General features: G+C 28.1%; 2 protein-coding genes and 1 long non-coding RNA gene across 3 annotated transcripts; 2 read left to right on the top strand and 1 right to left on the bottom strand.

Moving 5' to 3' along the window:
* Nucleotides 1–417: 417 nt before the first annotated feature.
* Nucleotides 418–8,101, bottom strand: LOC145940296 (E3 ubiquitin-protein ligase TRIM33). Its single transcript, XM_083045229.1, has 11 exons — nucleotides 7,556–8,101; nucleotides 5,903–6,132; nucleotides 5,342–5,625; nucleotides 5,153–5,263; nucleotides 4,879–5,073; nucleotides 4,695–4,807; nucleotides 2,448–3,722; nucleotides 2,193–2,358; nucleotides 1,917–2,103; nucleotides 1,633–1,785; nucleotides 418–1,532 (listed from the first exon to the last, which is right to left on the bottom strand). Exons 1-11 carry the CDS (start codon nucleotides 7,899–7,901, stop codon nucleotides 1,359–1,361), a joined length of 3,234 nt encoding a protein of 1,077 aa, XP_082901355.1. The 5' UTR covers nucleotides 7,902–8,101; the 3' UTR covers nucleotides 418–1,358.
* Nucleotides 8,102–8,986: 885 nt separating this feature from the next.
* On the top strand, nucleotides 8,987–10,806 carry Rpn3 (regulatory particle non-ATPase 3). Its single transcript, XM_083045230.1, has 2 exons — nucleotides 8,987–9,139; nucleotides 9,224–10,806. Exon 2 carries the CDS (start codon nucleotides 9,238–9,240, stop codon nucleotides 10,741–10,743), a length of 1,506 nt encoding a protein of 501 aa, XP_082901356.1. The 5' UTR covers nucleotides 8,987–9,139; nucleotides 9,224–9,237; the 3' UTR covers nucleotides 10,744–10,806.
* Nucleotides 10,807–11,842: 1,036 nt separating this feature from the next.
* On the top strand, nucleotides 11,843–16,935 carry LOC145940299 (uncharacterized). Its single transcript, XR_014425987.1, has 8 exons — nucleotides 11,843–12,735; nucleotides 12,856–13,203; nucleotides 13,312–13,370; nucleotides 14,602–14,679; nucleotides 14,985–15,074; nucleotides 15,256–15,302; nucleotides 16,048–16,387; nucleotides 16,740–16,935. It is a non-coding gene; the product is annotated as an uncharacterized LOC145940299 (long non-coding RNA).
* Nucleotides 16,936–27,385: the final 10,450 nt, after the last annotated feature.

Raw genomic sequence — 27,385 nt, 5'->3', positions numbered from 1 at the left:
TTATGAGTAAAAAGAACCAAATTTACTGCACAAAAGAGTTGATAAAAATATAAAATAATTAATATAAGAAATATAGTCTTGCATTTTGGTCATTCCTCCATTTTGAAAAGTAATTTGCATTAAAGAAAAAAAAAAAAACATTGTTGTAATTTTATGTAAAAAAGAAAACTACTTAATAAAAATATTAGAAATGAATTTTTATTCTTATCTACATGTGTATATTTTATAAAATATTTTGCATGCAATGAAAAAATTCGAAAAATATCATTAAACAAATAGTTGTATATTAAATTATCTTATTAATTAAATATATAACTATAAGAAGCATTCTGTAAAGTTTACTAAGGCAATCAAACTTTTAAGCAACAAATAATATTATATATTTAAGCAATACATACTTAAAGATATTATTTAGTCAAATTTAACTAAAATCTATCGTGTCACCAAGTATAAATATCTCATTAAAATATATATTCGATAATTGAGACATATCAAAAGAGCTGCATATTATAACATTGATTTGTCATTGTAAAGTATTGATATCGTTTATCAAATGAGAGAAATTGCAAAAGATTAATTATGGATATTTCAGATAAAATAAAATACGTATACTCATTTGTGTGCTTTACAATGTTCTCTAGAGTTAATTCGATAGTATTTATCACAATTTACCAAATTATTAATTGTATATTGTTTGATGCAATTATATAGTTATGTTCTAATATACCCTACCGGGATAAAAATCTATATGTATGTAACATGAACCATAGATTTCCAGTGGTATTAGAACATAGGATTTTATATATATATATATATATATATATATATATATATTAAATATTAATATTAAATATATTTGATATATTAAATATTATAATATATAATATTAAATATAAGGCCCTGCGCACAATAGAGAAAATATTAGGAATAGGAATAAATATTAAGCATTAGGCTTACTGCACAATACAAAAATACAAGCAATAGGAACAGAAAATAGAAAATATTCATCAATAGAAGCAAGGAATATCTATTGTTACCCTTCTAATATCTATCTGCTTCTGTTGATGCATGGATATTTTTATTCCCTGGTCTTATTGTCTATACTTTTGTATTATGCAATAGGCCTAATGCTTAATATTTATTCCTATTCCTAATATTTTTTCTATTGTGCTCAGGACATAATATATAATATTATAATATAATATATATATATAATCGCGAGAGAAATCCAAATAATTGTTTCTGGCGAGATACAATTGATGACACACCATTCGTGTGTATATTATATATATATATATATATAATATATATAATTAATATATATATACAATTATATATATAATTATATTATATATAAATTAATCATTAATTATGCGTCTATATTTTCTATTGGGTGGAAAAACTTCTTCGTCTTCATCCTTGTCGGATGCGAGAAAAGGATCGTCGCACGCGTAACTTTGTGCCCATTTGAATATCAATTTCTCAAAAAACTCTTCTAAATTTCTAGCTTCTTGATAAACTTGTGAATCCACCTGAAAAAAAAGAAAACGAATAGAGAGATGAAAAGAGGAGACAATAAGATGAGAAAAATTAAGGAAGCTAAAGGAATTAATAATGATTTAAATGACTTACAGGATTATAAGTAAAAGCGTTTTTAAACATGAGTCTGATGTCCGCCATGACTTGTCTCAGATCTGCATAATGATCTATATGATCGGGTTTTAATTTATCCCTAATTATATCTAACGCAATCGGCTTCTTGATAATTCGATGATAATCGGTGATCTGATGACACAAGAAAGATCATTGTATTATTTTGACTCGTCGGTCGAGCGTTGAATAAAAGTAAAAAATTCAAAAATCAAATAAAAAACTTTTAACTTAAATAACAAAATCGAATAAAAAAATTTATTTACCTCGCTCGATACGACTTCCCGAAAAGGAAGACTCTGCTCGTATTGACAATAAAGTTCCAGAACGATTCTTTGCGCAATCCGCAATTCTTTAGTGTTCATATCGTTCGATCTTTTCTCGGTACTCGGTATATCATCCGGACATTCATGTACATTCGTACACAACATACATTGCCAAGTTTCACTTTCGCTGAAACAAGCAATTGATTAATTAGCCAAAAGTAAAAGAGCGAAGATATAGAAAGAAGTGTGTAAGGTAGGTAAATAGAGCACTCTTACTCTGGAAATGATTTTAAACTAGGTATATGACAATAAAGATGGAAGACTTTTGGACATTTATCACAACATAGCACCGCGTCTCCTCCGTCCATGCATACGGCGCACCAGTCTTCATTGGGATCGTCCTTCATCACCATAGACGCCGTTGTACTTTTCGAATTGTCTGCTGGAAAAGTCACAGAGAAAGTCTGGATATCAAATCGATGTGTCTTCGAAACAATGAAAGATTCAAGCTAATCAAATGTAAGGACCAACCTGTTGCATTCTCGGTCATCGAGTTTATATCCTCATCTGTGGAACTATCTACTTGTATCGAATCCATTTGACTTCTTTGGGCTTCCGGTATCACCAGGATTCCATTGCTATCTAATTTCGCGATAGTGAGCATCAGATCGTTCAACGATTTCTGACAAAACTTATCTAGACTCTTCTCGGTGTCGTCAGACTTGCCAGGCGTGGTGACAGGACTAGGCGTTTTGGGTATCGACGAGCTGACAGCTTGCAACAGCGAAACCGCGGTGGACGGCGAGTTTTGCGACTGCGACGAATTAACGTCGCACGAACTAACATTCGCAACGTTGTTGGCATTGTATTTTTGATTAATGCCGGGCTGTTGATTCTTCAAGGTGATCTTGTACGTTGTCTCGTTGGTAGGGAGGACTGTCATATTGGGAGCCGCTGCGAGCTGATGCCGCGACGGCGAGGTGTAGGAGGGAAGGCAAGGGTTCGCTTGCTGAGGTATATGCCAACGATGTTGCACGGGATAATTCCCTAAGTGTTGCGTCGACGGGGAAGTTAAATTACACTGAGGCAGACGCGTACTTGCCTGTTGATACGCGTGATGCGGTGGTACTTGGACCATCGCTGCCCCTCTCTGAGAGCCAGCACCTCCTGAGGAATATCTGTATCCAGGTGGCAGTCGATACGATACTTGATTGGCGGACGCTCGGAACGACGGATAAGGGGGCGGCGGAAGGGAAGGATTGTGCGCGAGAAGTCCGCGTAAACTCGAATTCTGTCCAAGCTGATCGAGGTTCTGGACCTGCTGATGCGGATGCGTGGACGACGTCACCTGTTGCTGATGGCAGTTACCCATCGGAGTAAGACGTTGCTGATGCATCACCAGGGGTTGTTGAAGCCTGTTGTTGCTACTGTAGCCGGCAGAATAAGGTACACGCGACTGATGCGTCTGCGGCGATGATCGAGGCGGCATATTGTGCGGTGTGGTATAGTGTTGCATGTTATAATTTTGCGCGTGTTGTTGTTGTTGCTGCTGCTGCTGCTGAGGCATATGCAGAGGCATTTGTTGCTGATAAGAATTTTGTTGCACGTTGCTAGATTGCTGCGTTACAGTCGCTCCTGATGATAATCCTTGCTGAATAATCGGAATAGTACAATCTTGAGCGTTCGTCGAACTTGTAGTTTGCTTGGGTTCAGCTTGCGGTTCATTGTACGCTGTGTTATTATTCCCAGGAGATGCGGACGGATATACTCTGCCATCGACGACTATCGCTCCGATCGATGATACCACTACAACGTAAATTTATTGAATTGCGTGGCTCGTATACAGGGTGTCTCAAAAGTCTTGCAACAGTTAAATACCACGAAAACAAAGGCTTTTTGAGAGAAATGTTTCAAAAGTTGTAAGGCTTTAAGTGACGCATTAAGTAGTTAGTGTGATTGTAAATAACATTGTTAAGACCACGTAAAATTCACTTTGAAATTAAATGGCAACCCAATTTTAATTACATATTCATGTAGCTTATCTTAAAAGCTTTTTGAAACACTATAATAAAGTTTTTTTTCCATTAAGTACTTTTCGAGTTATGAGGCTTGAAAAGATACAGTATTTTGACATAAAATACAAAATATCTTGTAAAATTTACATTCAGTTTTCGGTAATCTTACTTTAATACTTTTATGCACAGAATGAGACCAATTAATTGATGTGAAGAAAACGCATAATTGTTTTTAAGAAAAAATATGTTGCAAGTTGTATATTTTCTTAAAAATAATTGTTTTCTTTACATCAATTAATATTTATCTAATTATTTTATGCAAAAGTATTAAGGTAAAATTATCGAAAACTAAATATTTTACAAGATATTTTGTATTTTATATCAAAATATTGTAAACTTCAAGCATTATATAATTCGAAAAGCACTGAATGAAAAAATACTTTATTATAATGTTTTGAAAAGTTCTTGAGATAAGCTACAAGAATATGCAATTAAAAATTGGGGTTTCCACTAAAAAATTAAGTAAATTTTACATGGCCTTAACAATGCTATCTATAGCCATATTAACTTTACTATTTAATGCGCCACTTAAAGCTCTACAACTTTTATTTGAATCATTTTTCTCATAAAGCCTTTGTTTTCGAGATGTTTGACTGTTGCAGGATTTTTGGGACACCCTGTATATTATAAGTGCAACACTGATCGATCAAAAGTATTGAAAATTATTATAAAAATCGTGCGACTATCATGTCGCGTCACAAACCTTTTATTAAATCTGGCACTTTTTCCAAAGACAGATGTATTCTGACCGGTATCTCGGGATTTGGAATATCGGCTCGTTTGCTTTTTATCCTTAGTAAATGATTTGTGACAGATCTATAATGATATTATTATGTATTATATACATTAAATACGTTCATATATATGTATCTATAATTGTAATATACTTTTTACTATATAATAATTCCATATCCGAGCCTTTATTTAAAGCATGAGTGCCAAAGAGTATACAATGATCTGTAAGTTTGGATAACTGATCCAGAGCAACCTTCTTCTCATTCAATGTATTCTGCTTTTGATCGCACACCTCGTTTAATCTCATTACCAATTGTTTTCCCCTTGTATTGATTGCGTTTGTTAATCTAAAACATAAAAAAAAAAAAAAGAATATGTATCTCAGAAAAAGCGCAAACAGAGAGATCATATTCTTAACATACTTACTGTACTACCATCTGCGTAATATCTTGAACAAGATTCTTTTTCTTCTCCATTATCAGAATTTGCCTATCCTCTATAACTTTCATCGCGCTTTTTAATAATACTCGTTTGTAGCTGAAAATTATTTTGTTTGTCTTGTAAATTTCCAATTCTGATGTTTTGCTTATGTTATTATATATTTATAAATCTTACCTTACTTCTTTAAGTAAAGTAGACATGGAGGATCGAGTTTCAGCAGCAATTTCATGAATAAATTTATATTTATGATCACGATGTTCGCTGAGTTGACAGTCTCTACAAGTTAATTTATCGCACGTTTGACAAAATAAAGATAATTGTTCGTGAGAATGAATTGTGCAAAACAAATATCCAGGTATCTTCTTATTGCTTCTTTTGACATTATCTCTATTGTCGCTTGTTATTTCATCCTTGGGTTTAATTGTGTGATCCTTGGTGATCTTCAATCTTTGATGAGCCTTTAATAATAATAAAATATGATATTTATTATTTATACAATATAAAAATAATTTTGTCCGATATAAGTTAATGTAAGTAAATAATAATATAATATAATTTATTATTTACATATAAATATAAAAATAATTTTGTCCAATATAAGTTAATGTAAGTTAAACGTTGAAGTTTCCTTCAAACACTCGTTCAAGAATCCATATTTTTTATCTAAATGTGTTACAATTTGTATGGCATACAAAGTTTAATACATAAATATTAAGACACAGATTATATAATTACCATAACACAATTCTGGCAAATATATTCTTCACATTCGATACACCAGCTAGTGGCAGTAGCGTTATCGTGACAGCTGGTGCATTTTTTTTCCTCTTCAGTTTCTTTAGGCTCATCATCCAATCCCAAATTGCTCTCTTCTTCCAATAACTTTAAGAGAAATCTGTTTTCAATCAAGTTTTCCACTTTGCTAGTTACATTGCAAACATGACACACAATCAAGTTGCTCTCCACTGCAAAAAAAAAAAAACATAATAAGTTAGCTTGCATGAAATAAATTAATTCAACATAAAATAATGTTACAGACATCCAAGTAAGAGTGTTCGATCTATTAATAATTTGACAATTTCCAAATAAATATTAATAAATATGAAGACAAATAAATATACAAAAATTTTGTCAAAGGCAATAACTACAATTAATATGCATACATTACACATAAACAGCACATTGATTTAAAATAAAATAATGTTACACATCAAAGTAAGATTCTGTGTTCACGTTATTAATAATTTGACAATTCACAAATAAATATTAATTTAAATTCTCAAATATATATAGATATTAATTTATATCTTAAATAAATATATTAATAAATATTAAGACAAATAAACAAAAAAATTTTGTAGAAGGTCATAATTACAATTAATTTGTACAATATATATTACACTTACACACCAATTCAAAATAAAATAATGTTACACATTGAAGTAAGAGTCTGTGTTTGCTCTATTAATAATTCTCAAATAAATATTAATAAATATTAAGATAAATAAATATAAAAAATTTTGCAGATTAATGTGTGCATACATATATAGTATATTAACTCAAAATAAAAGAATAATGTTACACAACAAAGTAAAAATCTGTGTTCGCTCTATTAATAATTTGACAATTCTCAAATAAATATTAAGAAATGTAACAAAATTTTGTCAAAGACAATAACTACAATTAATATGCGTACATTATGCATATACAGCACATTAATTCAAAATAAAATAATGTTACATATCAAAGTAAGAGTCTGTGTTCGCTCGATTAATAATTTGACATTCTCAAATAAATATTACGATAAATAAGTATAAAAAATTTTGTAGATTAATGTGTGTATAATATATAGTACATTAATTCAAAATAAAATAATAATGTTACACAGTGAAGTAAGAATTTATGTTTGCTCCATTAATAATTTGACAATTCTCAAATAAATGAGTTTAATTTTCAAATAAATATTTAAAAAATATTAATAAATATATTGAGATATTTTGTCAAAGGTGATAATTACAATTAATTTGTATATATTACATATGCACAGCACATCAATTCAAAATAAAATAATGTTACACATCGAAGCAAGAGTCTGTGTTCGCTCTATTAATAATTTGACAATTCTCAAATAAATATTAATAAATATTAAGAAAATTTTGTAGATTAATGTGTGTATATTATACACATACATAGTGTAGTCAAATTCAAAATAAAATAATGTTACATGTCAAAGTAAGAATCTGTGTTCGCTCCACTAATTTGACAATTCTCACATAAATATGAGTTTAATTTTCAACTAAATATGAAAAAAATATTAAAAAATATACTGAGATAAATATATCTTGTCGAAGGCGATAATTACAATTAATTTGTGCATATTACACATACACAGCACATCCACATCCACCGACGTGTTGTGATCGCTGATTTTATTACTGACACACGCTGTACAAGACGCGTGCAAGCACTCGAGCAGCTTCGGCTCGTCCGCTAGGACGAACACCTTGCTGCAGAAGACGCACTTTGACAGGAACGCGCGGATCTCGCTCTCCTGGCCCTCGGTGGTGCACTCGATCCGCTGCTCGCCGCACTCCTCCTCGACGCAGACCGCGTCCTGGGAGGATTGTTGCGAGTCCTGCTTCGAGTTGCCGCTCGGCTCCGAGGGCTCCTCTTTCACAATCACAGGGGCTATCGCCGACATTCCCGCCGTCAATTCGTTATCTCGGCTTTCCATGATTGTGAAATCCTACGATTTTCTAGCCTCCGCCGCTCACGAAGAACGGTTTACGTTATAATCCGCGGCAGAAAGTTTCTGTCAAACTGAGCCAACATAGCGCCATGGCAGCCATTTTCATAACTATATACATATATGTAAATATTTTACATATGCATGTGAGTAAGCAAAAATGGTCATGTAGTAGAGAAGTTGTATAAGCTAAGACACCATATGATTTCTTATTGCTGATTGGCTGAGATCCAATTTGACCAAAAATGGTGGAATTGGAATATTAAAAAAATGTAACTAGTTATTAGTAACTAGCAATTAGTAATTAGTAACTAGTGATTAGTAACTAGTGGTTAGTAAACTAGTGATTAGTAACTAGCGGCTAGTAAACTAGTGATTAGCAACTAGCTGTTAGTAAACTAGTGATTAGTAACTAGCGGTTAGTAAACTAGTGATTAGTAACTAGCGGTTAGTAAACTAGTGATGAGTGACTAGTGATTAGTAACTAGTGATTAGTAACTAGTGATTAATAATTATATTTATTTATTGATTAATCACTATTTTTGTTATAAAATATATATTAACATATGTATATTTATTTATATTTATAATCACTTTAATATACAAAAAATGAGAGATTTTGCTAGATAATTCTATTAAACTTTTTAATATTTAATAATTTAATTTAATTAATTAAATTTTATATAATTTATTATATAATTTTATTATATAATTTATTATAAACTTATATAAAAAAATATTTAATAAAAATAATATTTAATTTATAGTCCACCAATAGAAGCAGAGAATATCTATTCCTCTTTTCTATTGGTGGATATTTTCTATTCCCTATAAAAACATTAATGAACTATCAATAAAGATGCGTGATCTTGGATACTTTCCGATTCACGCATGATGCGCATGAAGTGACAGAGAATCTATAATATGCGTGACATGAACTATAGATTTTCTGTCACTTCATGCGCATCATGCGTGAATCGGAAAGTACCCCTTGTAAATTCCTCGTCTAGTGACTTTATAGGAAATAATTACGCGCGCGACGTCGAGTTGTGACTTTACAATTCATACATCGTCGATGATTTCACTAAAATCGAACGGACCAATGAGCTCGCTCGGCCGACCTAACCTCTCGTGGAGCTTCGCGTGAGGTTGCACAAATGCGAGCGGTGACTGGAACGATGAGCCTGGCAGATTAGGAGGTTATATTCGTTCGAGGAACATCTCAGGTTATCAATTTTATTAACGCATAACATCGACGTCGCGAGCGTCCCCAGGTGACAGCTGACAGCTGACAGGTGACTTGTTGACAGATATCACAGGAAATATGGGCGTACCCACCGGCAAAAACGTCGAGGCGATGGACGTGGACGTGAATCCCGCCCCGGACGCTCAGAGCGGCGACGGGGATGCTGGCGAGCGCAAGGACACCGACGTGCAGACCCTGTGCGACATCCGCGAGCACACCCGGCAGATCGAGAAGGCCGTCCAGAATAAGGAGCCGCGCTTCGTGCTTCGTGCCCTGCGCGCTTTACCCAACACGCGTCGTCGCCTGAATCCGGTGGTCCTGCGCGGCCTCGTCGCCGGCTTCTACACCAGGTCGGTCGCCGAGCGCGACGCCCTGCTCGCCTGGGTGGAGGAGCCGATGGACGTGGACGAGAGTCAGACGGTCCTTCAGAAGTTTCGCAGCTCCTCGTCGTCTCTACTACCCGAGATCGACGCGTACATTCACCTGCTGGTCCTGATCCGGCTGATCGACACCAGGAAGTACAACGAGGCGGTGCAGTGTTCGGAATTGCTGGTCCAGAAGATCGCCGCGCAGAATCGTAGGACCATAGACCTGATCGCGGCCAAGTGCTACTTCTATCACTCCCGCGCTTACGAGCTGACGAATCAGCTGGACAGGATCCGCGGCTTCCTCCACCTTCGTCTACGCACCGCGACGCTGCGTAACGACTTCGAGGGCCAGGCGGTGCTGATCAACTGCCTGCTGCGCAACTACCTGCACTACAATCTCTACGATCAGGCGGACAAGCTGGTGCTGAAATCGACCTTTCCTGAATCGGCCAGCAACAACGAATGGGCTCGCTTTCTCTACTATCTAGGTAGGATAAAGGCCGCCAGGCTGGAGTACTCGGCCGCCCACAAGTACCTCGTGCAGGCGATGCGGAAGGCGCCGCAGACCACGGCGGTGGGATTCCGGCAGACGGTGCAGAAGCTGGCGGTCGCCGTGGAGCTTCTTCTAGGCGACATCCCGGAGAGACAGATATTCCGACAGGCGGCGCTACGAAGAGCCCTGGGTCCCTACTTTCAGCTGACGCAGGCGGTACGTCTGGGCAATCTGCAGCGCTTCGGCGAAGTCCTGGAGAACTTCGGGCCGCAGTTCCGCGTCGATCACACGTTCACCCTGATCCTGCGCTTGCGCCACAACGTCATCAAGACGGCGATCCGCTCCATCGGGCTCTCCTACTCCCGCATCTCGCCGGCTGACATAGCTCGCAAGCTGGGATTGGATTCTAGCGTGGACGCGGAGTTTATCGTCGCGAAGGCGATCCGCGACGGGGTCATCGAGGCCACCCTGGACCCGGAGAACGGCTACATGCGCAGCAAGGAGACCACGGACATTTACTGCACCAAGGAGCCGCTGCTGGCCTTCCATCAGAGGATCACCTTCTGCCTGGACCTGCACAATCAGAGCGTCAAGGCGATGCGTTATCCGCCCAAGTCGTACGGGAAGGACCTGGAATCCGCCGAGGAACGTAGGGAGAGGGAGCAACAGGACCTGGAGCTGGCCAAGGAGATGGCCGAGGAGGACGACGACGGTTTCCCTTGAATATCCGCGACGTTCGGAGATTTAAAAAAAAATATTAGCGAAAATCTGCGGCTCGACGAGAGATACAGGATTATTCTTCATGTGTGCTTTTTTTTTTCTAACGTTGGATTTATAGATAACATCGAGTCGAACGATGAGAATTAAGATGTAATGTTTATAGAATGTTGGCATCTTATGATCTCGCATTCATGAATGTTAGTACTGATATAATGATTTAAGAAATAAGATTATAAATTATATGATGAGTCTCTAGGTACAGTATATAAATGAAATTGAAGATAAATGATATCATATTGCAAGTGAATTAATAAAGTAATCTCTTGATAGATTGTTATTACTTATATATTAAATATCTTACTTTAACTGATTGTAATAACTTTTTAACATTGTGTAATGAAAAATATAAGACAATATCGATCACTCTTATATATTAATTTAACATCTTCAGCTTATCATTATAATAATATATAATATTGTTTATGTAATTTAATACATAGGTCATATCAATATATGTAACCCACAAATCAATATCTGTAATAATTATATATATAATTTTTATTACACACATATATGTGTAAGAAAGTCATTTTTGTAATAAATAAATAAATGTGTATAGTATTCTTAAATCGAACGTAAAATTAAAAAAATATTCATGCTCACATATATGTTTATTTAAACTGAATCTCTCTTTTAAATTAAAACAATTTTAATTTAATTAAAAAATTTTTTTTTAATTAATTTAAATTTTAATCTTATTTCTAATAATTTTCTTGATATTAAATTATCCCAATGTGTGCTTAATATTCTCAATTATATCGTAATATCCTAAATATTTTAATTTTATTTCTAACTTTCTTAGAACGCGACAAGCAAATGTACTAGCAATAAATGTCTATATTTTGTGATAGAATATATTTTATTTTTACAATTATTCATTACACAAGTTTATTACAAAATTTGATTAATATATTCCGCATGCTTTCTTTCTTTTATCAACCGGATAATTTACTCTTTACTCATTTTACTCTAATCTGTGACAGGAGTAATCTTCATTAAATCAATCATACACTGCAAAAATTTTAAAAAAGCGAGCCAAAAATTATTCTTCCATATATTTTAACATTACATTGACTGCACATTATGATGGTACCATCAGCATACCAGCGTACAAACTTTTTGATCTAATATACGTAAAATGAATCCGCGCCGTAAGGTGTCCGCGGTTTAAAAATTTTAATTTTCAATTGTTTAAAGCGAGCCAAAAATTAATCTTGTATTTATTACAATTGTACATTATATGCACATTATGAAGGTACCATCAGCATACCAGCCTACAAATTAGATATTAATTATAAGTACAATCTGTTTAATTGCTAACGAGCATGATACATTACGATATTCATAATTGCATGAAATATTGATGGACGATCATTGGAATATTACTTAATACATTCAATCGCGATTAATATCTTTAATCAGTTTTTCGAAATTTGAAATTAATATGTATGAATGTCAGGTTCCGTACACACACGTATAAATGACACACTTGAAATTACAATCGCAGTGATTACGAAATCGAAATATTGAATCGTATATAATATAAATTTAAATACACAGTAATAATTTAGACGATGGTTCAAGTACAAAAGTTACAGCCTATAATGGTTTTTGAATTTGGCGCGCGGCGCGCTGAGTGTCGACTTACGTAGTTACTACGTCACGTCCTTCGTCCCTCGCGGCTTCTAGCTAGTCACGGTACCGCGCTCAATCGGCTCCGCATTTTTCACGCGTTTTTCCCGTTAAGAATGAATTCCGCGTACAAACGAATGTTGGGAGTATTGAATCGTGCCACGGGCAATTAGCAGGAAGTATTAATTAACTCGTGCGATCACGGTTAATCAACCTTCGACAGTCTGCATCCGCCGGGCTACGCCGCTTAGCCGCTTTTTCTCCGAATCGATCGATCTCATTGAACATTCTATTTATTAAGAGGTATGTATCATTTGGCGTCATTTATTTATACGAATCGCATCGCGTTCAAGCTTTTGTGCTTTGGGAAAACTATATTTTGGATGTGAGATATTTAATCAATACATAATTTATCGTTTTCAGATGATTGTATCGCACGCGAACCGCGCGAAGTTCGCGCCGCACAAAGTGTTGCATTACGTCACGATGTACTACGTCACAGCGTACTACTTCACTACATATCGCGAATATCGAAAGTGGCGGATGGTTAGATATCGTCGTTATTTATCCGTTGTTATTTATGGAATCCGGTGCGTAGTGCGTGCAATCGGTGTCGAGAATGCCGTACAAAGTAACGGGTGATCGTTCTATCGTATTATTTAATGCGGGAAATCGAAATCTGTAATGCCTGGTCGATGAAAATGCATCTTGGCGAACGATTTCCGAAACGACGCAACAATCAACGAGAATATGGCAGCGTTTCAACGACTGGTGAGCAAATTGACTTTATTTACCTGATTATATCATTGTCATTTACCTGAAATATATAGCTAGCATATGAAAATCGCTCATATAATAATAATATAATATTATTTATAGGAACGACTTTCCGAAGCGACGCAACAATCAACGAAAATATAACCGCGTTTCAACGACCGGTGAGTAAATTGATTTTATTTAACTAATTATACCTATCATCGAATTTATATCATCGCCATTTATTTGAAATATATATTAGCCAACACATAAAAACCGCTAATATAATAATAACATAATATTGTTTAGGATATAAATTGATTTTTGAGATTAGCTCAGAAATAAATTTACATTATACATATATACATATATTTAAATTTATAATATTTTCGATAAGCACTCGCATTAAAAATTTCATAAATATTTTAAAGTTATTCTTTTTTTTTTTTTTTTTTTTCAAAAAACGCAATAATATAACATTGGTTAAAAAAATCTATTTTTTAAATTAGCTCAGAAAGAAATTTAAATTATACATTATATATATTTTCAATAAGCATTTGTATTAACAATCTCATGAATATTTTAATGACTTCTAAAAAGTCTCTAATGAAAACGATTCTATGGATTTTAATTAAATGAGATGTGTGAAAAGTTTAATCATTTTAATTACTTATTTGAAAGACATTGAATGCATTTTCATTAAGAATTTGACTCTTGCTTTATTATGTAATAATTTCATATTTACTATATTGGTTCCATCTGAATATTTATATAATTTAATTAACTGAGATCTAAGATTATTTCAATCATCTTAATTACTTATTTGAAAGACATTGAATGCATTTTTATTAAGAATTTGACTCTTGCTTCATTATGTAATAATTTCATTTTTACGATATTGGTCCCATCTGAATATTTATATAATTTAATTAAATTAGATGTTTGATAAATTTAATCATTTTAATTATATATTTGAAAGACATTGAATGCATTTTCATTTAGAATTTAACTCGTGCTTTATTATGTAATAAATTTATTTTTACGATATTGGTTCTATTTAAATATTTATATAATTTAATTAACTGAGATCTAAGATTATTTCAATCATCTTAATTACTTATTTGAAAGACATTGAATGCATTTTCATTTAGAATTTGACTCTTGCTTCATTATGTAATAATTTCATTTTTACGATATTGGTCCCATCTGAATATTTATATAATTTATTTAAATTAGATGTGTGATAAGGTTAATCATTTTAATTACTTATTTGAATAACATTGAATGCATTTTCATTCAGAATTTGACTCTTGCTTCATTATGTAATAAAATCATATTTACGATATTGGTCCCATCTGAGTATTTATATATTTTGTATGCTGCTACAATTTGAATTTTATTTATATGTTACAGATCAACATAACTGACTGTCTTGATAATCTGAGAGGAGGAGGTCTGGGAGACATTGGGCACCAGTCTAACAATCATGGAGTGAGTATTTATTGACTTTATTTAGTTCAATTACTAAATAAAAATTTATAAAATAAATTAAAATAAAATAATAAAATTATTATAAATCAAATAAAAAATAATTATAAATTAAATAAAAATTTAATAATTGTAAATTAAATAAAAATTATAAATTAAATAAAAATTTATAAAATTATTCAACTATATTTCTACTTGCTCTCTATTGTAGGCATGGAAAATAAAATCCAATGCGTACAGTAATAATTTTCTAAAACATTAATTATTTTTGGCGCTACTACAATTTGAATTTTAATTGTATATTACAGATCAACGTAACTGACGACTGATGATCTTGACAATCTGAGAGGAGGAGGAGGTCTGGGAGAGACGTCGGGCACCAGCGGAGCAACTATTGTGTAAGTATTTATTATTAATTCAATTATTATTAAATAAAAATTTATAAAATTTTTTAATTATATTGCTGTTTATTATTTGTATGCATCGAATATAAAATTTAATGCATACAAAATAATAATTTTTTTAAGTATTAATTATTTTGAGCAGTTCTATAATTTGAATTTTATTTATATGTTACAGATCAACGTAGCTTGAATGCAGTTAACTCCGCTATTGTGCATCGATCGGTGAGTGAAAAATTATTTTATTACAAAAGGTAACGGTTTTGTAGAGATTAGATTGTGTGGAAATGTGTAGATCTAGATTGTAGCTTGTGTATAGACTGTAGATTTTGTAGATAGTTCCGTTACCTTAAAATGAATGGGTTATTAAAGATTAAAAGTATAATAAAGATTATGAATACAGTTTAAAAATTACAGTTTAAGAAAAGGAAAAGAAACATTTTATATAGTAATACATAATATATTCAATCTAATTTATTTTAAAAGAACATACTAACAATTATATTAATTGTATGTGTGATTATAAATTTTAAATGATTAAATAATTATAATTACTTATTATTATAATGTACAGATTTTATATTATATATTTTGTAATCCATTCATTTATGTTGATTGATCATTTGAGTTTACATTAGTTAAAATAAAGTTATATTTTAAAATATATAACATATCAGATATTTTGCGGATATTTTGAGAATATATAATAATTTTGGACTAAAAGAAAAAGTAATAGTGATATAAAATTTGCAGAAAAATTCATGATAATATCTTAAAATTTTTAGTACGAATTATGTTATTTTATTTTATTTTTTTTTACTTTTGTGATTCATCGATTGCGCTATCGTGTAATTCGGAAATAAACTGCGAATATATTAAAATTGATTATCGAATTTTCGCGAATTCATAACAAAGAACGTACAAAATTCCTTTTATATATAATATTAATTTATTATAATTTTCATTAAAGGGGGATGTTATCGATATTATAGAATAGCAATTATTAAGAAATGACAATTATTACTAATGAAGCACATATGGTGTGCTTGACATCGCCATAAAATTGAGCGATATGATCGGCAACACGACGGTCTAACAATAAGACACAATCGGACGGTAGTGTCGCGCGTTCAAGTGCGGGAGTGTCGTTCAAAGTATCGCGCGTTTAAGTGCGGGAGTGTCGTTCAAAGTATCGCGCGTTATCATCAATCAGCAGACTTTGACTTGAATTATTGGACAATCCTGATCAATCTGACCTGAGAGGAGGAGCAGGACTAGGAGGCATCAGGCACCGGCGGAGCAACTTTGTGGTGAGTGTTTATTATTTATATAATATTTATATAATATGATGTATATGTATAATATTTGACTTATTATAAATCACGTATTTTTTTACGCATAGATATTATATAATTCTATTTATATATTGAATAATTTAAATAAAGGAAAATTAGAGAGAAATAACTCTATATGTATAAATATTATAAAAGTTTTTTATATTTAAAAAAATAATCTTTACAAAATTTATAAAATTATTCAATTATATATACCTATCTACTGATTATTGTACGCGTCGAATATAAAATTTAATGTGTAAAATACTAATTAGATAATAATTATTTAAAACGCTGTTATAATTTATATTCTATTTGTATGTTACAGATCAACGTAGCTTCGATGCAGTTATCTCCTCTGCTGTTGAACATCGATTGGTAAGTGATAAACTATTATTTTATTACGAGGTAACGGTTTCATAAATATTTGATTGTAGAGATGTAGATTTAGAATGTAGATTGTAGACTGTAGATTGTAGATAGTTACTATCCGTTACCTCAAAATGAATAAACACACAATTAATTAGGATGAATAGAATATTTCAATTTAAAAAAAAAAAGATAATTTATATAGTCTTTTTTAAATATTTTCTATTATCGAAGTGAGAATTATTTTATTCATGTTTTCTCATATATTTAAATGCGCTCTTTCTTTCTTCATCTTTTTTAACAAGTTTTAATTATTAGGTGCAATGATTAATTTATTTGATTGTTTAATGTCGCGATTTAATTATCATAACTTCAAGTTATGACACGTCTTTTTTTAAACACCTGAAAAAAACAAGTGCGCGCTACGCGCATTCTTCGATTTTATATACTAGTTACTAGAACAACACAATCGCGCGCTACGCGCGCGCCATTCTTCGATTTTTTGTTAAAAAGAATATTTAAAAAAAAATAAAATAAACTTTGTATAAACTTGATTAATATTTTTTCACAGAAATCAGCTGATTAAAGCATTAATTTGATAATTAAATTTTAAAATAATAATATGGTAAAAATAGTAATATATTTAATAGTAATATAATTAAAATAGTATTATGTTGTAAATAATATGTTATAATACCTTCTTCTTGATTAATATTTTTTGATAGAAATCAGATGATAACTGTCAAAAATATTATAACATATTATTTAAAACATATTATTTAAAAAATTAATAAGCAAATTAACACTTTAATCAGCTGATTTCTGTAAAAAAATATTAATTAAGCGAAAATTTGTTAATTAAATTTTTAAATAATAATATGTTATAAAAATTAAAATAATAATATGTATTAAATAATATAATATAATACATAAAATTCGATTGTTATTTTTGAAAACTATCAGCTGATTTCTGTCAAAAAATATTAATCGCAGCTAAAACATTATAACATATTATTTACAACATATATTACTATTTTAATTATTATAACCTATTATTATTTTAAATTTTAATTAGCAAATTAACGATTTATTTAAATTTTAAACTAATAATATGTTATAAAAATTAAAATAATAATATATGTTTTAAATAATGTCATAATTCTTTTTGACAGTTATCAGCTGATTTCTGTCATAAAATATTCAAGTTTAAAATATTATAACATATTATTTACATCAAATTATCACATTCTTATGAAATTAATTTTTTCTGATATAAATACTTAAAAAAAAAATTTTGTACATTTTTTTTTATAACGATAATTTTTTCACATTAAATTCAACAATAATATTCAAAGAAAATATAATAAATTTTTTTTCGATGTAACACAGTAAAATAGAATAATGTATACCTAAATGATAACAATATATATAATTATTATATTATATTTGTATAACTATATATAAAACTAAAAATTATGAATTAAAATTATTCAAATATATATATAATCGCATTTTTAAGAGCAGATGTTCAGATCATTTTAATTACTTATTTGAAAAACATTGAATGCATTTTCATTTAGAATTTGACTCGTGCCTTATTATGTAATAAATTTATTTTTACGATATTGGTTCCATTTAAATGTTTATATAATTTAAATAACTGATTGTGAGATCTAAGATTATTTCAATCATCTTAATTACTTATTTGAAAGACATTGAATGCATTTTCATTAAGAATTTGATTCTTGCTTCATTATGTAATAATTTCATTTTTACGATTATTGGTCCCACCTGAATATTTATATAATTTAATTATATTAGATGTGTGATAAGTTTAATCATTTTAATTACTTATTTGAAAGACATTGAATGCATTTTTATTTAGAATTTGACTGGTGCTTCATTATGTAATAAATTTATTTTTACGATATTGGTTCTATTTAAATATTTATATAATTTAATTAACTGAGATCTAAGATTATTTCAATCATCTTAATTACTTATTTGAAAGACATTGAATGCATTTTCATTAAGAATTTGATTCTTGCTTCATTATTTAATAGTTTCATTTTTACGATATTGGTCCCATCTGAATATTTATATAATTTAATTAAATTAGATGTATGATAAGTTTAATCATTTTAATTATATATTTGAAAGACATTGAATGCATTTTCGTTTAGAATTTGACTCGTGTTTAATTATGTAATAATTTCAGTTTTACGATATTGGTCCCATCTGAATATTTATATAATTTAATTAAATTAGATGTTTGATCAATTTAATCATTTTAATTATATATTTGAAAGACATTGAATGCATTTTAATTAAGAATTTGACTCTTGCTTCATTATGTAATAATTTCATTTTTACAATATTGGTCCCATCTGAATATTTATATAATTAAATTAAATTAGATGTGTGATAAGTTTAATCATTTTAATTACTTATTTGAAAGATGTTGAATGCATTTTCAGTAAAATTTGACTCTTGCTTAATTATTTAATAGTTTCATTTTTACGATATTGATCCCATCTGAATATTTATATAATTAAATTAAATTAGATATTTGATCAATTAAATCATTTTAATTATTTATTTGAAAGACATTGAATGCATTTTCATTAAGAATTTGACTCCTGCCTCATTATTTAATAGTTTCATTTTTACAATATTGGTCCCATCTGAATATTTATATAATTTAATTAAATCAGATATTTAATCAATTTAATCATTTTAATTACTTATTTGAAAGACATTGAATGCATTTTCATTAAGAATTTGACTCTCGCTTCATTATGTAATAATTTCATTTTTACGATATTGGTCCCATCTGCATATTTATATAATTTAATTAAATTAGATGTTTGATCAATTTAATCATTTTAATTACTTATTTGAAAGACATTGAATGGATTTTCATTAAGAATTTGACTCTTGCTTCATTATTTAATAGATTCATTTTTACGATATTGGTCCCATCTGAATATTTATATAATTTAATTAAATTAGATATTTGATCAATTTAATCATTTTAATTACTTATTTGAAAGACATTGAATGCATTTTCATTAAGAATTTGACTCTTGCTTCATTATTTAATAGTTTCATTTTCACGATATTGGTCCCATCCGAATATTTATATAATTTAATTAAATTAGGTATTTGATCAATTTAATCATTTTAATTATTTATTTGAAAGACATTGAATGCATTTTCATTAAGAATTTGACTCCTGCTTCATTATTTAATAGTTTCATTTTTACGATATTGGTCCTATCTGAATATTTATATAATTTAATTAAATCAGATGTTTGATCAATTTAATCATTTTAATTACATATTTGAAAGACATTGAATGCATTTTCATTAAGAATTTGAGTCTCGCTTCATTATGTCATAATTTCATTTTTACGATATTGGTCCCATCTGAATATTTATATAATTTAATTAAATCAGATGTTTGATCAATTTAATCATTTTAAATACTTATTTGAAAGACATTGAATGCATTTTCATTAAGAATTTGACTCTCGCTTCATTATGTAATAATTTCATTTTTACGATATTGATCCCATCTGAATATTTATATAATTTAATTAAATTAGGTATTTGATCAATTAAATCATTGTAATTATTTATTTGAAAGACATTGAATGAATTTTCATTAAGAATTTGACTCCTGCCTCATTATTTAATAGTTTCATTTTTACGATATTGGTCCCATCTGAATATTTATATAATTTAATTAAATCAGATATTTGATCAATTTAATCATTTTAATTATTTATTTGAAAGACATTGAATGCATTTTCATTAAGAATTTGAGTCTCGCTTCGTTATGTCATAATTTCATTTTTACGATGTTGGTCCCATCTGAATATTTATATAATTTAATTAAATCAGATGTTTGATCAATTTAATCATTTTAATTATTTATTTGAAAGACATTGAATGCATTTTCATTAAGAATTTGAGTCTCGCTTCGTTATGTCATAATTTCATTTTTACGATGTTGGTCCCATCTGAATATTTATATAATTTAATTAAATTATATGTGTGATTAGTTTAACCATTTTAATTACTTATTTGAAAGATGTTGAATGCATTTTCAGTAAAATTTGACTCTTGCTTAATTATTTAATAGTTTCATTTTCACGATATTGATCCCATCTGAATATTTATATAATTTAATTAAATTAGATATTTGATCAATTAAATCATTTTAATTATTTATTTGAAAGACATTGAATGAATTTTCATTAAGAATTTGACTCCTGCCTCATTATTTAATAGTTTCATTTTTACGATATTGGTCCCATCTGAATATTTATATAATTTAATGAAATCAGATGTTTGATCAATTTAATCATTTTAATTACATATTTGAAAGACATTGATGCATTTTCATTAAGAATTTGACTCCTGCTTCATTATTTAATAGTTTCATTTTTACGATATTGGTCCTATCTGAATATTTATATAATTTAATTAAATCAGATGTTTGATCAATTTAATCATTTTAATTACATATTTGAAAGACATTGAATGCATTTTCATAAAAATTTGACTCTTCCTTAATTATTTAATAGTTTCATTTTTACGATATTGGTCCCATCTGAATATTTATATAATTTAATTAAATTAGATTTGTGATAAGTTTAATCATTTTAATTACTTACTTGAAAGACATTGAATGCATTTTCATTAAGAATTTGACTCTCACTTCATTATGGAATAATTTCATTTTTACGATATTAGTCCCATCTGAATATTTATATAATTTAATTAAATTAGATGTGTGATAAGTTTAACCATTTTAATTATTTATTTGAAAGACATTGAATGCATTTTCATTAAAATTTGACTCTTGCTTAATTATTTAATAGTTTCATTTTTACGATATTGATCCCATCTGAATATTTATATAATTTAATTAAATTAGATGTTTGATCTATTTAATCATTTTAATTATTTATTTGAAAGACATTGAATGCATTTTCATTAAGAATTTAACTCTCGCTTCATTATGTAATAATTTCATTTTTACGATATTGGTCCTATCTGAATATTTATATAATTTAATTAAATTAGATGTTTGATCAATTTAATCATTTTAATTACTTATTTGAAAGACATTGAATGCATTTTCATTAAGAATTTGACTCTCGCTTCATTATGTAATAAATTTATTTTTAAGATATTGGTTCTGTTTAAATATTTATATAATTTAATTTACTGAGAACTAACATTATTTCAATCATCTTAATTACTTATTTGAAAGACATTGAATGAATTTTCATTAAGAATTTGACTCTCGCTTCATTATGAAATAATTTCATTTTTACGATATTGGTCCCATCTGCATATTTATATAATTTAATTAAATTAGATGTTTGATCAATTTAATCATTTTAATTACTTATTTGAAAGACATTGAATGCATTTTCATTAAGAATTTGACTCTGCTTCATTATTTAATAGTTTTTTTTTACGATATTGGTCCCATCTGAATATTTATATAATTTAATTAAATTAGATGTTTGATCTATTTAATCATTTTAATTACTTATTTGAAAGACATTGAATGCATTTTCATTAAGAATTTGACTCTCGCTTCATTATGTAATAATTTCATTTTTACGATATTGGTCCCATCTGAATATTTATATAATTTAATTACATTAGATTTGTGATAAGTTTAATCATTTTAATTACTTATTTGAAAGACATTGAATGCATTTTCATTAAGAATTTGACTCTCACTTCATTATGGAATAATTTCATTTTTACGATATTAGTCCCATCTTAATATTTATATAATTTAATTAAATTAGATGTGTGATAAGTTTAACCATTTTAATTACTTATTTGAAAGACATTGAATGCATTTTCATTAAAATTTGACTCTTGCTTAATTATTTAATAGTTTCATTTTTACGATATTGATCCCATCTGAATATTTATATAATTTAATTAAATTAGATGTTTGATCAATTTAATCATTTTAATTACTTATGTGAAAGACATTGAATGCATTTTCATTAAGAATTTGACTCCTGCTTCATTATTTAATAGATTTATTTTTACGATATTGGTCTCATCTGAATATTTATATAATTTAATTAAATTAGATGTGTGATAAGTATAACCATTTTAATTACTTATTTGAAAGACATTGGATGCATTTTCATTAAAATTTGACTCTTGCTTAATTATTTAATAGTTTCATTTTTACGATATTGGTCCCATCTGAATATTTATATAATTTAATTAAATTAGATTTGTGATAAGTTTAATCATTTTAATTACTTATTTGAAAGACATTGAATGCATTTTCATTAAGAATTTGACTCTCACTTCATTATGGAATAATTTCATTTTTACGATATTGGTCCCATCTGAATATTTATATAATTTAATTAAATTAGATGTTTGATCTATTTAATCATTTTAATTACTTATTTGAAAGACATTGAATGCATTTTCATTAAGAATTTGACTCTCGCTTCATTATGTAATAATTTCATTTTTACGATATTGGTCCCATCTGAATATTTATATAATTTAATTAAATTAGATTTGTGATAAGTTTAATCATTTTAATTACTTATTTGAAAGACATTGAATGCATTTTCATTAAGAATTTGACTCTCACTTCATTATGGAATAATTTCATTTTTACGATATTAGTCCCATCTGAATATTTATATAATTTAATTAAATTAGATGTGTGATAAGTTTAACCATTTTAATTACTTATTTGAAAGACATTGAATGCATTTTCATTAAAATTTGACTCTTGCTTAATTATTTAATAGTTTCATTTTTACGATATTGATCCCATCTGAATATTTATATAATTTAATTAAATTAGATGTGTGATAAGTTTATCCATTTTAATTACTTATTTGAAAGACATTGAATGCATTTTCATTAAGAATTTGACTCCTGCTTCATTATTTAATAGTTTCATTTTTACGATATTGGTCCCATCTGAATATTTATATAATTTAATTAAATTAGATGTGTGATAAGTATAACCATTTTAATTACTTATTTGAAAGACATTGAATGCATTTTCATTAAAATTTGACTCTTGCTTAATTATTTAATAGTTTCATTTTTACGATATTGGTCCCATCTGAATATTTATATAATTTAATTAAATTAGATTTGTGATAAGTTTAACCATTTTAATTACTTATTTGCAAGACATTGAATGCATTTTCATTAAGAATTTGACTCTCACTTCATTATGGAATAATTTCATTTTTACGATATTAGTCCCATCTGAATATTTATATAATTTAATTAAATTAGATGTGTGATAAGTTTAACCATTTTAATTACTTATTTGAAAGACATTGAATGCATTTTCATTAAAATTTGACTCTTGCTTAATTATTTAATAGTTTCATTTTTACGATATTGATCCCATCTGAATATTTATATAATTTAATTAAATTAGATGTTTGATCAATTTAATCATTTTAATTACTTATGTGAAAGACATTGAATGCATTTTCATTAAGAATTTGACTCTCACTTCATTATGGAATAATTTCATTTTTACGATATTAGTCCCATCTGAATATTTATATAATTTAATTAAATTAGATGTGTGATAAGTTCAACCATTTTAATTACTTATTTGAAAGACATTGAATGCATTTTCATTAAAATTTGACTCTTGCTTAATTATTTAATAGTTTCATTTTTACGATATTGATCCCATCTGAATATTTATATAATTTAATTAAATTAGATGTGTGATAAGTTTATCCATTTTAATTACTTATTTGAAAGACATTGAATGCATTTTCATTAAGAATTTGACTCCTGCTTCATTATTTAATAGTTTCATTTTTACGATATTGGTCCCATCTGAATATTTATATAATTTAATTAAATTAGATGTGTGATAAGTATAACCATTTTAATTACTTATTTGAAAGACATTGAATGCATTTTCATTAAAATTTGACTCTTGCTTAATTATTTAATAGTTTCATTTTTACGATATTGGTCCCATCTGAATATTTATATAATTTAATTAAATTAGATTTGTGATAAGTTTAATCATTTTAATTACTTATTTGAAAGACATTGAATGCATTTTCATTAAGAATTTGACTCTCACTTCATTATGGAATAATTTCATTTTTACGATATTAGTCCCATCTGAATATTTATATAATTTAATTAAATTAGATGTGTGATAAGTTTAACCATTTTAATTACTTATTTGAAAGACATTGAATGCATTTTCATTAAAATTTGACTCTTGCTTAATTATTTAATAGTTTCATTTTTACGATATTGATCCCATCTGAATATTTATATAATTTAATTAAATTAGATGTGTGATAAGTTTATCCATTTTAATTACTTATTTGAAAGACATTGAATGCATTTTCATTAAGAATTTGACTCCTGCTTCATTATTTAATAGTTTCATTTTTACGATATTGGTCCCATCTGAATATTTATATAATTTAATTAAATTAGATGTGTGATAAGTATAACCATTTTAATTACTTATTTGAAAGACATTGAATGCATTTTCATTAAATTTTGACTCTTGCTTAATTATTTAATAGTTTCATTTTTACGATATTGGTCCCATCTGAATATTTATATAATTTAATTAAATTAGATTTGTGATAAGTTTAATCATTTTAATTACTTATTTGAAAGACATTGAATGCATTTTCATTAAGAATTTGACTCTCACTTCATTATGGAATAATTTCATTTTTACGATATTAGTCCCATCTGAATATTTATATAATTTAATTAAATTAGATGTGTGATAAGTTTAACCATTTTAATTACTTATTTGAAAGACATTGAATGCATTTTCATTAAAATTTGACTCTTGCTTAATTATTTAATAGTTTCATTTTTACGATATTGATCCCATCTGAATATTTATATAATTTAATTAAATTAGATGTTTGATAAGTATAACCATTTTAATTACTTATTTGAAAGACATTGAATGCATTTTCATTAAGAATTTGACTCCTGCTTCATTATTTAATAGTTTCATTTTTACGATATTCGTCCCATCTGAATATTTATATAATTTAATTAAATTAGATATTTGATCAATTTAATCATTTTAATTACTTATTTGAAAGACATTGAATGCATTTTCATTAAGAATTTGACTCTTGCTTCATTATTTAATAGTTTCATTTTTACGATATTGGTCCTATCTGAATATTTATATAATTTAATTAAATTAGATGTTTGATCAATTTAATCATTTTAATTACTTATTTGAAAGATATTGAATGCATTTTCATTAAGAATTTGACTCTCGCTTCATTATGTAATAAATTTATTATTAAGATATTGGTTCTATTTAAATATTTATATAATTTAATTTACTGAGAACTAACATTATTTCAATCATCTTAATTACTTATTTGAAAGACATTGAATGAATTTTCATTAAGAATTTGACTCTCGCTTCATTATGTAATAATTTCATTTTTACGATATTGGTCCCATCTGCATATTTATATAATTTAATTAAATTAGATGTTTGATAAATTTAATCATTTTAATTACTTATTTGAAAGACATTGAATGCATTTTCATTAAGAATTTGACTCTCGCTTCATTATGTAATAAATTTATTTTTAAGATATTGGTTCTATTTAAATATTTATATAATTTAATTTACTGAGAACTAACATTATTTCAATCATCTTAATTACTTATTTGAAAGACATTGAATGAATTTTCATTAAGAATTTGACTCTCGCTTCATTATGTAATAATTTCATTTTTACGATATTGGTCCCATCTGCATATTTATATAATTTAATTAAATTAGATGTTTGATCAATTTAATCATTTTAATTACTTATTTGAAAGACATTGAATGCATTTTCATTAAGAATTTGACTCTGCTTCATTATTTAATAGTTTTTTTTTACGATATTGGTCCCATCTGAATATTTATATAATTTAATTAAATTAGATGTTTGATCTATTTAATCATTTTAATTACTTATTTGAAAGACATTGAATGCATTTTCATTAAGAATTTGACTCTCGCTTCATTATGTAATAATTTCATTTTTACGATATTGGTCCCATCTGAATGTTTATATAATTTAATTAAATTAGATTTGTGATAAGTTTAATCATTTTAATTACTTATTTGAAAGACATTGAATGCATTTTCATTAAGAATTTGACTCTCACTTCATTATGGAATAATTTCATTTTTACGATATTAGTCCCATCTTAATATTTATATAATTTAATTAAATTAGATGTGTGATAAGTTTATCCATTTTAATTACTTATTTGAAAGACATTGAATGCATTTTCATTAAGAATTTGACTCCTGCTTCATTATTTAATAGTTTCATTTTTACGATATTGGTCCCATCTGAATATTTATATAATTTAATTAAATTAGATGTGTGATAAGTATAACCATTTTAATTACTTATTTGAAAGACATTGAATGCATTTTCATTAAAATTTGACTCTTGCTTAATTATTTAATAGTTTCATTTTTACGATATTGGTCCCATCTGAATATTTATATAATTTAATTAAATTAGATTTGTGATAAGT

The sequence above is a fragment of the Prenolepis imparis genome, unplaced genomic scaffold, assembly GCF_030444845.1.
Source record: "Prenolepis imparis isolate NDT839.2.m4 unplaced genomic scaffold, iyPreImpa1.0 SCAF_9, whole genome shotgun sequence".
NCBI lineage: Eukaryota > Metazoa > Arthropoda > Insecta > Hymenoptera > Formicidae > Prenolepis > Prenolepis imparis.
The sequence above is the reverse complement of the archived record's forward strand: the minus strand, read 5'-3'. Positions and strand labels throughout refer to the sequence as shown.

Excerpts from the sequence above, each read along its gene's own strand:
- LOC145940296 (XM_083045229.1), bottom strand. The coding sequence starts at position 7,901 with ATGGAAAGCCGAGATAACGAATTGACGGCGGGAATGTCGGCGATAGCC. Across the intron at positions 5,074-5,152 it reads ATTACGCAGATGGTAGTACA|ATTAACAAACGCAATCAATA; the intron begins GTAAGTATGTTA and ends TTTATGTTTTAG. Across the intron at positions 4,808-4,878 it reads GAATTATTATATAGTAAAAA|ATCTGTCACAAATCATTTAC; the intron begins GTATATTACAAT and ends ATATCATTATAG.
- Rpn3 (XM_083045230.1), top strand. The coding sequence starts at position 9,238 with ATGGGCGTACCCACCGGCAAAAACGTCGAGGCGATGGACGTGGACGTG.